The sequence below is a fragment of the Pelobates fuscus genome, chromosome 9 (assembly GCF_036172605.1).
Source record: "Pelobates fuscus isolate aPelFus1 chromosome 9, aPelFus1.pri, whole genome shotgun sequence".
In the NCBI taxonomy this organism is placed as follows: domain Eukaryota; kingdom Metazoa; phylum Chordata; class Amphibia; order Anura; family Pelobatidae; genus Pelobates; species Pelobates fuscus.
In genome coordinates, this window is record NC_086325.1 from 63,275,610 (window position 1) to 63,288,179 (window position 12,570).

The following is a 12,570-nucleotide window of genomic DNA, read 5'->3' on the forward strand; positions in this document are numbered from 1 at the left end:
GGGAAACTTGTATGTATCCTCCCTACCTCTTGCAATCCCTTTGACCCCCTCCCTATCGTTTCTATGTTAACATTTTTCCTTTTATTTTTGTTATAAAAGCCCATCTCTGTCCACTCTCCTTAACTTGTTTAAAGCTACATGACTTGCCCAAAATAAACATCTGTAGGTGAAGATTCAGCATATAACCTATACCCGTGTGCTCCTAGTTACACATATGTATTTGTATGTGGACTACAACACTACACGTTGATTTATAGGAAAGCCAGGGTACACATAGAAACTTATGTTTATGTGGAATTGTTACCTGTTCTTTTTATTATAGTAGGTTATGGCAAGAACAGTGTATCTGGGGAGGTATTGTCTGTTGGCACTTCTAGCAGAATTATATGTGTTTATGTGCCCAATAGCAACCCACCCCCAGCCCCCCTCTATTATTTTTCAAGAGTAGCTTGACAAACTACGATATACATACGACATGATTCAAGGTGTCTGTCTTGTGTGTGGTCAGACCTGTCTGCTACACTGTTTGAATTGAAATACTGTTGCTTTTCTCTGTTACATTTTAGAACATGTAACAAATATTGTGAATTTCTACCAATATGTAATGAGCGCCGACCTTGTTATCTTATTGGATATTTCATTGGGAGGTAAGGCTTGGCTCAAGATGTGATGTAAGCCATCTGTATTTGATGGAAATTATGGAGCTATAATGAATCACAATTAGAAATTGGAAACAGGTGCTACATGGAAGGCAACAGTTTTTAGTAGACTTGCGCAAAAATTAGTTGGAGCCAATTTCTCCGACTCAAATGCCTTTTCATTCACACACAAACTAATTGATCCACCATTTAATTGTACTTGCCAAAGTCCAAAAGTTGGCAGCCCTACCCTATTACTGGATACCTCCTGTCCATTGTCCACACCCGTACAGCCAACTCACGCTTGCAGGACTTCTCACGGGCGGCTCCCTTCCTATGAAATAGCCTGCCTACCGCCATCAGACTCTCCCCTAGTCTTGCATCTTTTAAGAAGTGCCTTAAAACCCATCTCTTTAGGAAAGCTTATGGCCTCCAAGACTAACCTCTACCTCACATACCTGTCTCTTGCCCTCTCCTAAAGGGCAGCTTACCTTATTTGACTGCAAAATCCTGTCCTAATGTGTTTTACACCCCACCTCCTATAGAATGTAAGCTCGATTGAGCAGGGTCCTCTTTAACCTATTGTTCCCTGTAAGTTTATTTGTAATTGTCCTATTTATAGTTAAATCCCCTCTCATAATATTGTAAAGTGCTACGGAATCTGTTGGCGCTATATAAATGGCAATAATAATAAAATGGTTTTAAAAAAGAAAAAGCCACCAGTTAAATATCCTATAGTTTGCTTAGATTAATCAATACTCTATGTATATTACTTGAAGCTGTTTGATGTAAAGAAGGTTTAAGTTTAGAAGGTGCACAACTAAATTCTAAGAAGAGAGATTATATCACAGTTCAACCACAGTACACACATCAGTTCGTGCTCCTACCTGATGCACTCCTTAAAGACTTCCCCTGTCTAATAGACTTTCACCCACTCTCCACTCATGCAAAAAAAAAAAAAAAAAAAAAATTGAAAATGTACTTCTTCAGGGAAAGCACATCAATTAACCCCTTAAGGACACATGACCAAACTTCCAGAAGTTTGGTCCTTAAGGGGTTAAAATGGTTAACAGTTTTCCCTCCCCGCACCCTAATTCCTCTCCTGCAACTGTCATCAAAACAAAACACCAAGCCCTCAGTGAATATGATCGTAGCAACCTACTTTTCTACCCTACCCTTACCTTTTGTGTCACTTTACCCCACTCCCTCTAGCATGTAAGCTCATTGAGCAGGGCCCTCAATCCCTTTTGTTCTTGTGTCCAACTCATCTGGTTACAATTACATGTCTGTTAGTCCGCACATTGTACAGCGCTGCAGAATTTGTTGGTGCTTTATAAATAAATATAATTTTGATTGTTTTACGTATTGAGTAGCGTTCCCACAGTTCAAATATATTACATACAATTTTTTATTTAAATGATTTCATACAAGTTGACTGACAACATGTACACATCACAGATGTGTTTACATGTTTCAATAAAAAAAATAGTTATATTTAATCTAAATAAACATCTACTCTATTTTGGTTTTCAATATATGTTCAGTGAAAATTACCCAATATCTAAATATAATTAAGGAATAAAAATAACTACTCTAAAGGGTATAATCAAGAATGCTTTGCCCTCACCTCACCATACTTGTTAAATCAGTCTAATTTCAAATAAACAAGGATTCTTTGATTTTCACTGTTCAGTTCGTGGAAGATAGATATATCATAACCAGTTGCATAGCAATATGAAGAAAAGGTGTTGTAGAGAACATTAGATTATAATTCTATTTTCTGAGTTCCAGCAAGCCTTTTTGGTAAAGCAAAGCTGAACACCTGATTTCTAGGAATGGTTATTAGATTGCATAAAATCGTTCTTTTGATAATGAGTTAGTCATTAAATCTCAAACAAAGCTGAGCTGGCCCATTAATTGTAGGAAAACGCAACGCTCTAAACGGTTTGCTCAGGACAGATTGTGAATGTAGGTTCAATGTATCCATGACAACTGCCTGAGGTGGGGAGACTGTGGCCGTAATCTGTACGTAAAGAATAATTTTTTGTTTTGTACCAATTGAGTTTTGAATCTCAATCACGTGTCTTAATGCAAAGACCATGGCAGAAGGCTTATTAGTACTACGTTTTTAATTTTCTTTATATCGTTCACAGAAAATTCTGATATTTTAAGCAACCTTCATCAAGATGAAGAAAAAAAAACAACCTATTCCCAGCCTAATTTGTAGAAAGAAATAATATACATTCTTGTGATCACATCCTCAAAATTACAGCTTTAAAATAAGCAAATAAACCAACTAAATAAAATAAGAAGTGTGTATGCTAGATGTTTTATCAGTTATTAAATTATATTTTCACGAGTACTGCAATTATAAATTTATTATAGATGTTAATATATTTTGTATTGATCCAGCAAAAACTTAATTTAATATCTGGGATTGCATATGGAAATACATTTACAAAAAAATTTGATTTTTACATAAGGGGCTGAAGGTTGGTCAAATAACCAATGTTGAGCCTAAGAAGCAGATTTCACAGCTCGAGTAAGACATATGATGATTATAGATCACCCTATGCTCTTCTGATGGGTAATTGGTTTGACTTGGTCGGTCCACAATAAGATACAAGACTGACAGTGGAAATAGGACTGGACAATAGGCTTACCAAAATGCATTTCCACTCATAGGACAGTGATTACCAAATTACAACCATTCACCTCTGTTGCAGAAGTGGTGCACCTATTCTACACACAAGACTAGTCATATTTTAACAATAGGTCATTATTCAGCTTGACAAACATGAGCTAGAGTGACTGGGCTCCACACCGGATTACTGTACCAGTCTCAAGTTGTTTGCCAGATAAGTCATAGGTAGGCCTACAAATGAATGCCATGCGTTTTAGTCTGTAGAAAGTAGTTTGTATTTTATTTCTATAAAATATTGAGCCCCCCCCCAGTAATAAACCGTTTACAATGTAAGGATGCAGCAAGAGGATGTCAGAAAGCAAACACATCTCATCTACTTTATGTACATAGCTTCTAATATGGACAGTAAAAAACAGATCTCCCAATGTTGTGCAGTTTAACACTTGCATTATGTAATATGTTAAAGGAACAAAATTAAAAATGGACAATCGCTTTAAATAAAAGAAAATTACAACTGCTCTTTCAAATACAGAAAGTAACAAATAGGAAAATAATTTGCATTTTTTTTCACAAATAAATCTCTTATGATTTGAAAGGCACATTACAACTTTGATTATTAGCAGTACATTTCTAACTGTATTTGATGTTTATAGCGTACCTTTTGCCATCACAGCACAATGTGACATCATACAGTAGCATAAGACATTCATGATTAAATTCACTGGTCATGGGCAAATTGGAAACAGTCATTGTGTAACAAATCTAATTTACAGTTAAAACAAAAAACATGTTTTAAAAAAAAAAAAAAACACAACACACAAGATGATAGGATGCTGTAAACACAGTTTTCAAAAGTGCTCAACTCGGGCAGATGTAAAGTCTATTTTTTTTTGTGCCATACGAACAGTTGTGTTTTCACATAATTAGAAATTGTCACACAAAAAAAAGTCCTGTAAGATCCATATCTGTTCCACTGTATTCTTGCAAACTTGTTTAATCGACTTTTACGACACTGTAAATCTTCTTCACAAACCAATAGCAAGAAAAAAATCCAATTGTACCTAAAAGGGAAGAAATGTTTGATAGGTTTAAGTTTTATGCGAAGTAAGTTAATCTTTTAACCCATTAAGGACCAAACTTCTGGAATAAAAGGGAATCATGACATGTCACGTGTCCTTAAGGGGTTAAAGAAATATTTGAGAAAGATTTCCTACAAACATAATTAATCTGTTTTGTCACATTAAAACATTTGCTATAAGTTCTTCAAGGTAGTAGAGTAAAAGTATATATTTTATTATATAAAGCAGTGAGCGGTTTGACAACATACCTGTGGTCCACTAAGCACCCGCTATCACCTCCTCTGAAACAGGAGGCTCCTGCAATGAGCTTCAGTTAGCCAACTGAGATTAGCCCTGCAGTGCAGAACTGGCTGCTTGGCAGAGGTCATCTGGGTGCTCCCCCAGTATCCCTGAGCTTAGTCAGTCAAGAGCTTAAAGTTGCAATGGAGACTGCAGCAGGAGGTCCTTTGACCCAAAGTAAATTGTCAAACCAAACCATTCTTAAAAAATCTGACTACTTACACTGGGAGGCAAGGAAGCACTGGCATAAACCTGGCACCATAACCACTACAGAAGGCTGTAGCAATTATTGTGCTTGTAGTGTTCCTTTATAGTTTGTCACAAATACATTGAATTCAGGGCTGTAAAAGGGTTAAATGCAGTCCTAACTATGTATTTTTTTTATGAGAACCAACTAAAAAACACCTCTCCCACGTCAACGAGTTCTTTAAGACAGTCCGCAATCAAGAGTGTTGAAATCGATTTAAAATCACTGAGTAATTTTAGTAATAAAAATGTCAATCCTGAAAATTATTTTCCAACAACGTAAATCTTTGGCAGAAAAAAAAAAGAAAGCATACAAGCAGAGCTTAAGAGATGTAATGCTTAATGTATGTTTAGACAGATTCAGCAAGTACAAACACACACTTTTGCAGCCAACTGTCTTCAGCTGCATTTCGAGAGTAGGTTGGAATTAATTTACATTTTATTTTCATTAAGTGGTATATTTTTCTAAAGAAGGCATCCAACGGATTGAGAGCCTGGTACAAAGGCAAAATCATTCCGTATGCAAATATTTACCTTGCCTAAATAAAAACCAGTAGTCACAGCAACTACAGCAATTTAACTACCTTGCTTGCTTTTAGATAAACAACCTCCTGTATAAACATTCTGGATGATGTTGAACACAGGCTACAAATAATAAAACTGGAATCTTCCTATTGTCTCCATTCAACGGCACATTCACAGTAAGGACTGTAAATGCAAGCAACACTTGCACTGTTAGTTTTTGTTTTTGCTGTGTTTACTATCCTAGCTACATAGAGAGATGGGGAAATCCAAGTGCTCTGATCCAAATAAATCAAAACTTAATTACATATATGGTTGCAGTAAAGATTAGCTAGAACAGTTCAGTATACACTGCTTTCATAGAGAATCCCTTCAACCATTGCTTTACTATAGAAGCATTAGATTCAATGCTTCTCCACGAGAAGCACAGCATTGGCTGAAAGTAGTGATTGCAACCAATGTGACCTCTATCCCCAGTAATGCTCTATGAGAAGCATTTGATTGAATGGCAACCAGTCACGATGGGTTATTTCCCCCAGTTTTATTTTACTTAATTTAAAAAGAGGGAGGCCAGTAATCTAACGAGAGCAAGGAAAACTCAGATCCTTTTCCTCTCATTAGTGCAAGCCCGGACTGGCCATCGAGCAAACTGGGAAAATGGCTGGTGGGCCGTGATGGTCATGGGCAGCACTGGCCCTAAGAGGGATTAGGCAGTTAGCCGGTGTACCGGACACACACTTGGCATTCAGGGAATGCATCCTCTGTCTTCTTACCAGCGTCGATATAATTAGAGCGTTGTCTACGGTAACTCGCGGCAATGCTTTGAAAAAATACCAGCACTCGCGAGAGGCAGAAACATAGTCTGTACCCTGCGGAGGTACAGACTAAATAACCGGCCCCGGCGTACCCCCTCTCACTAGACCACCAGGGATCAACATGCTCCCTCTACCCCTGCAAAATAATAAGGGGAAGTAAATGATATTTTATTTATTTTTGGTTCTTATATATTATTAAATTAATTATTTAAGCCCTTATATACACACACCCTTTCACATATTTACACAAACACACCATACACCCCTATATACATACTACAGCCCCTGCACTAACACACGCACACACTACACACCCTCTATACCCTATATGCATACTATTATTATTATTATTACTGGTATTTATATAGAGCCAACAGATTCCGTAGCACTTTCCAATTTAATAAAAAGGGGGAGATTTAACAATAAATAAGACGATTACAAAAAAACTTAACGGAACGATAGGTTGAAGAGGACCCGATTTCCCTAGTTGTTCAATCTTGTTCGTAAAGTAGCATGCAAGGCACGACACCCTCTGCACTTACACACTACACCGACACAGTAAACACACTATACCCCCTTAATATACACTACACTCCATATGCATTCACACACTACTCTAAATCCCCTATAAATACACTCTTTATACACATACTATACCACTATACAAAATCTTGACCTCTATACATATACACACACACACACACACGCAGACGCACGCTATACCTCGCAGCGTTCCCCAATTAGTGTTCCGCAGCGATTTGCCCGCCAGGTGGCCCAAGCATTTAGGGCCACTCAGTGGGTATCCCTAAACAGGGGTCCGGTCAGGTGCCTGGCCATCTAAGATATGTATGTATGGGATACTGGGAGGAAGTGTCAGCACTTCCTCCCAGATACATTGCGCTGGATGGAGGATAAGAGGGAGCAGCGGGGACTGAGCAGCTGCCGACCAGGCACACCATCCTCAGCCAGCAACACTAAAGGAGGTCACTCTCCTGAAAAAAAAAAAAAAGGTAAGTGAACATGAGGGTGACTGCAAATATATACGTGTGTGTGTGTGTTTCTGTGTGACACTATATAGCAGCACATACAAGCACAGATCTGGCAGATACACAAACCTTGACATGACATCTCAGCAATCAAACACCAACACAACACACGCCTGCAAACACAAACATGACATGCAAACACACCCCTGAATTCTAACTCCAAAATTATACACAAACACTCAAACAGCAATACTACACACAAATTTACATCTGCATTTAAAACCCAACACTACATCCAAACACACTTCTGCACGCAAATGCACCCATTACATACAAACACATCCCTGTATTAAAATGCTAAAATTATATATAAACACCAACTCTACACACAGAAGCACCTGCTTCTATGTACTACAATCTGTTTACTATATGTATAAATTAGTGTATACACAGTATCTCACAAAAGTGAGTACACCCCTCACATTTTTGTAAATATTTTATTATAACTTTTCATGTGACAACACTGAAGAAATTACACTCTGCTACAATGTAAAGTAGTAAGTTTACAGCCTGTATAACAATGAAATTTGCTGTCCCTTCAAAATAACTCAAAACACAGCCATTAATGTCTAAACCGTTGGCAACAAAAATGAGTACACCCCTAAGTGGAAATGTCCAAATTGGGCCCAAAGTGTCAATATTTTGTGTAGCCACCATTATTTTCTAGCACTGCCTTAACCCTTATGGGCATGGAGTTCACCAGAGCTTCACAGGATGCCACCAGAGTCCTCTTCCACTCTTCCATGATGACATCACTGAGCTGGTGGATGTTATGACCTTGTGCTCCCCCACCTTCCTTGAGGATGCCCCACAGATGCTCAATAGGGTATAGGTCTGGAGACATGCTGGGCCAGTCCATCACCTTTACCTTCAGGTTCTTTAGAAGGCAGTGGTTGTCTTTGGGGTTTGGGGTCGTTATCATGTTGGAATACTGCCCTGCGGGCCAGTCTCCGAAGGGAGGGGATCATGCTCTGCTTCAGTATGTCACAGTACATGTTGGCATTTATGGTTCCCTCAATGAATTGTAGCTCCCCAGTGTGGGCAGCACTCATGCAGGCCCAGACCATGACACTCCCACCACCATGCTTGCCTGTAGGCAAGACACACTTGTCTTTGTACTCCTCACCTGGTTGCTGCCACACACGCTTGACACCATCTGAACCAAATAAGTTTATCTTGGTCTCATCGGACCACAGGACATGTTTGCGGGCTTTCTTGTGCATCATCTTTAGATGCATAAGAAAGATATGCAGACCAATTTGATGCAGCTTGCGGCGTATGGCCTGAGCACTAACAGGCTAACCCCCCAACCCCTTCAACCTCTGCAGCAATGCTGGCAGCGCTTATACGTGTATTTCCCAAAGACAACCTCTAAATATGACGCTGAGCATGAGCACTTTACTTCTTTGGTCGACCATGGCGAGGCCTGTTCTGACTGGAACCTGTCCTGTGAAACTGCTGTATGGTCTTGCCAACCATGCTGCAGCTCAGTTTCAGGGTCTTGGCAATATTCTTATAGCCTAGGCCATCTGTATGTAGAGCAACAATTCTTTTTTTCAGATTTCTTTGCCATGAGGTGCCATGTTGATCTTTCAGTGAACAGTATGAGAGATTGTGAGAGCAATAACACCAAATGTAACACACCTACTCCCCATTCACACCCAAGACCTTGTAACACTCACGAGTCACATGACACCGGGAGGGAAAATGGCTAATTGGGCGCAATTTTGGACATTTCCACTTAGAGGTGTACTCACTTTTGTTGTGTTTAGTTATTTTTAGGGAACAGCACATTTACACTGTTATACAGGCTGTACACTCACTACTTTACATTGTAGCAGAGTGTAATTTCTTCAGTGTTGTCACATGAAAAGTTATAATAAAATATTTACAAAAATGTGAGGAGTGTACTCACATTTGTGAGATATTGTATGTTAAAAAAAAACAAAAAAGAACACACAGCAAAAAAATTTGCCAAAAAAGAAGACATTATGCTCTGCTAATTGAAAGGCTTATGCAACTGCGCTATTTATATTTTTTGGGGTGAGGGAGGTTAGGGGTTTCACAATGTTGATACACTATGTCAAAGGGTTCCACAGGAAAAATGAATTGAGAACCCCTGCTCTATACACACACACTATACCCCCTATACACACACATGCACACTAAAGCCCCTAGATGCACTCACACACAACACAGCTCTGACATGCACATACAACGTCCCCTAGACACACACACAACAGGCCCTATAAAACACACACATACTTTACAGCCCAGAAACACATACACTACAGCCCATCCCTATATGCACATGCACGCCCACACTACAGAAACACACACACACTACAGGCCATAGCCACACAGTACGCCACAAACACACACACACACACCTATACACACATAAATAGTTTGCTCTACACACATGCAATCTAACAAGCAACCTCCAAATACACACAACACCACAGGGAGCATCTGCACACATGCACAACACACTATCAGCCCTGTACCACTTTTGTTCTCTGGTATACCACTATTGAGGACACCACAGACAAGTCGCAAACTCACCCCCTCCTTCGCCTAAAAAAAAATAAAATGTATTTTATCCAAGAACACTGCATGCTCTGGAGGGGCATCACACTAACATACTGGGGTGGGGGGCGAAAAAATACGAGAGAGACACAGAGATAAAGGTAGACGAAGACCCATGTTCCTGTCTCGCCCTCTCTGCTGCTATGCTTTGGAAGATACTGAATTGGCTGGGAGACAAAGTACAAAGAGCAGTGCTCATTCACACTTCATTAAAAGTGAAACTGCACATATATTGTGCTGATCTCTTTGTTTGACGTTAGAAATAAAAGTGAATGTAAAGGATTATGAATTGAGCGAGAACTGCTTCTTCTCTCTATCCAACATGTTTGGCTTTTCATTCCATCTGCATGTCAATAGAGCTTTCCTTTCTCAAGTCACCTGCACAGATTCTTCCCACCCACCATTGAAATTAGTCTAACCATCAGATGATTGCTCTCAGTCAATGAGCTAAACCAAGAGCTTTCAGCAGTGAAGAGCAGTGCTCAGAAAACCCCAGATAAAGAGTTAAAACGTCCTAAAAACACACTGTAGTGCAGGCATAGGTAACCTTTGGCACTGCAGATGTTTTGGACTACACCTCCCATGATGCTTTGCCAGCATTATGTGTGTAAGAGCATTATGGGGGATGTAGTCCACATCCCTGCTGTAGTATTTAGGGGGCTTGGAGATTTATTTTAACAGAAAAGCATAGGCTGTCCCTTCTATGTTCCTCTATAATTTATGATCAAGCACAAAAGGAAGCTCGATAATAATCCCAATAATTATTCTCTAATTGGCACTCACCTGTAAACAGGAAAAAAATTAAAACCATAATCAGAGTGTACCCAAAGTACAAAATGGTGCTGGCAGTTCCTGTTATTTGCAGCTTAGAGAAAAAATAATGAATTGCATACACAAAAAGGTAAAAAGCAGTGAAGCCACTTGTCAAAAATGATCGCCACCACCAATGGTAATCCTGCAAAGAGCAAATAAATAAATTAAATTACATGGCTACTAAATACACGCAAATGTGCAGAATTACCCACAAGTAGCAGGATTAAAACAATACCTGGCCGAAATCGCATGCATTGAAAGTGGAATGCAACGGGTTAACACAGAAAAAAACACTTAGCCCTTAAATCCCTACAAGGCAGGCATTAATTGGATTAGTAATTTTATAGCATGACAGGAGGCTTCATATTTGCTTAAGTCTCTCTTTACTAGAACTCCACAGCAGCACATTAACAGAGAGATAAACACCAAAGACAAAAACATAAGGTATCTATATAAGGCTCCTCCCAAGCCACCATTTCCTCTTTCTTTGCTGCTCCGCAGAACAGTACAGGTCAGAGTACCACTGCCTCCTGTTTTATATGGGTGGCTGTGTGTTTAATTACTATATTCTTAGTGTATTCCTTCTATACCTTTATTACGGTTTTCCTTATTTCTAACTCTGTCTTTGTGGGCGTTCTAATTTGACAGTTTGCCTGTCTGCCGTTTTTACCTATTTATTTTGTGTGTTTGGGACTTTTAGGTTTCGGGTCCCTTTGCCTTTAATTGTTTTTCCGGTTACCGGGAAGCGGTCACCCGACCGCCTCCCGTGCCGGCTGTCGGGCCCCGGAGAAAGACTCCGGCGGCCCCACTTGCTGGTTCCCGCCCGCCGCCTTTCGGCGCCGGACGGGAATCCTCTCTGTTCTATCCTGCCGCTCTCCTGCCCCTCCCGCTTCCCCGCTCACACTTTTCTCTCGGGCGACGTGGGGAGGGATCAGGGAGCCTCTTCGTTCCTCGTGTTCGCTAGCCGCCCTCCCCCCGCGACCGCATGGTCGGTTCCGGGGGAGCGCGGCTCTCGGCTCTTCTGCCTTAAAGGCGCAGAGCCTCTTTTCAGTTTATATGTTTTTTTCAGTGTATGTGTCCATATTATTCTTTTGCAGGGGCCATTTAAAGTCAATAGGTTTTGTCCTGTGCATGTCCCCTATGCATGTAGTAGCTGTTGCATGTTGTTTTTTCCCTACTGACTGCAGTCTCTTTCAGTGCATGGATACTGTATCATTTTGTTTTCCATGCTTGCTACCTGGCTATGTGGGGATTGATTTGTGCATCCTTTCTGCATGCTCCTGCGTGGGACCCTGCTTGGTGACTTTACCCCACAGAGTTGGGCCTGTCCTGGGGATCGGTTACATCCCTGCCCTGCATGCACCCTCTCAAGATAATTGCATGTCGCATGTGATGATTTATGTTCCTGCCTACCCTTGTCACTATGCCGGCACTACCTGTGCCCTTATGCTGGCCAGCCTTGTCTGTGCCCTTATGATTGGCCTGCTTTGTCTGTGCCCCTTGATTGGCCTGCTTTTGTCAGTGCCCCGTGATTGGCCTGCTTTGTCTGTGCCATATTTCGCATGCTATTGACCTGACGGCTCCTTCCCCTGGATCAAGGTTTGTTGAGCCTGCATGCGTTATTGCTTGCCTCTGCCATACTAGGGGTGCTGCCCCTACTGCCTGTTACTGATACCTGTTCTCTGCCCCCTTAGGTATCACGTACCGTGCCTCAAACATCATGGAGGCTACTACACAGGAGCAAAACTTACAGGCACTGATTAATGCGGCGGTGGCCGCCTCGGTGGAGAAGGCCCTGGCCAGGGCTCTACCTCAACCGCATACTGACAGGGGTGCGAGAGGATCCCCCCTGGTGGCAGACGACTCGGCTGAGTCAGACTCTCAGGATAGAGAGCAGGC

At 40.7% G+C, this 12,570-nt stretch overlaps 1 protein-coding gene across 1 annotated transcript in view; it reads right to left on the reverse strand.

The window, feature by feature from the left end:
• Nucleotides 1-3,246: 3,246 nt before the first annotated feature.
• Nucleotides 3,247-12,570, reverse strand: part of LOC134572798 (transmembrane 9 superfamily member 2-like) — a 51,724-nt gene continuing 42,400 nt past the window's right edge. Inside the window, exons 16-17 of the mRNA XM_063432001.1 lie at nt 10,642-10,813; nt 3,247-4,343 (exon numbers count right to left, since the gene is read on the reverse strand). Coding sequence (XP_063288071.1) covers nt 4,276-4,343; nt 10,642-10,813 — 240 coding nt within the window. The 3' untranslated portion in view covers nt 3,247-4,275. The remainder of the gene's footprint in view (nt 4,344-10,641; nt 10,814-12,570) is intronic.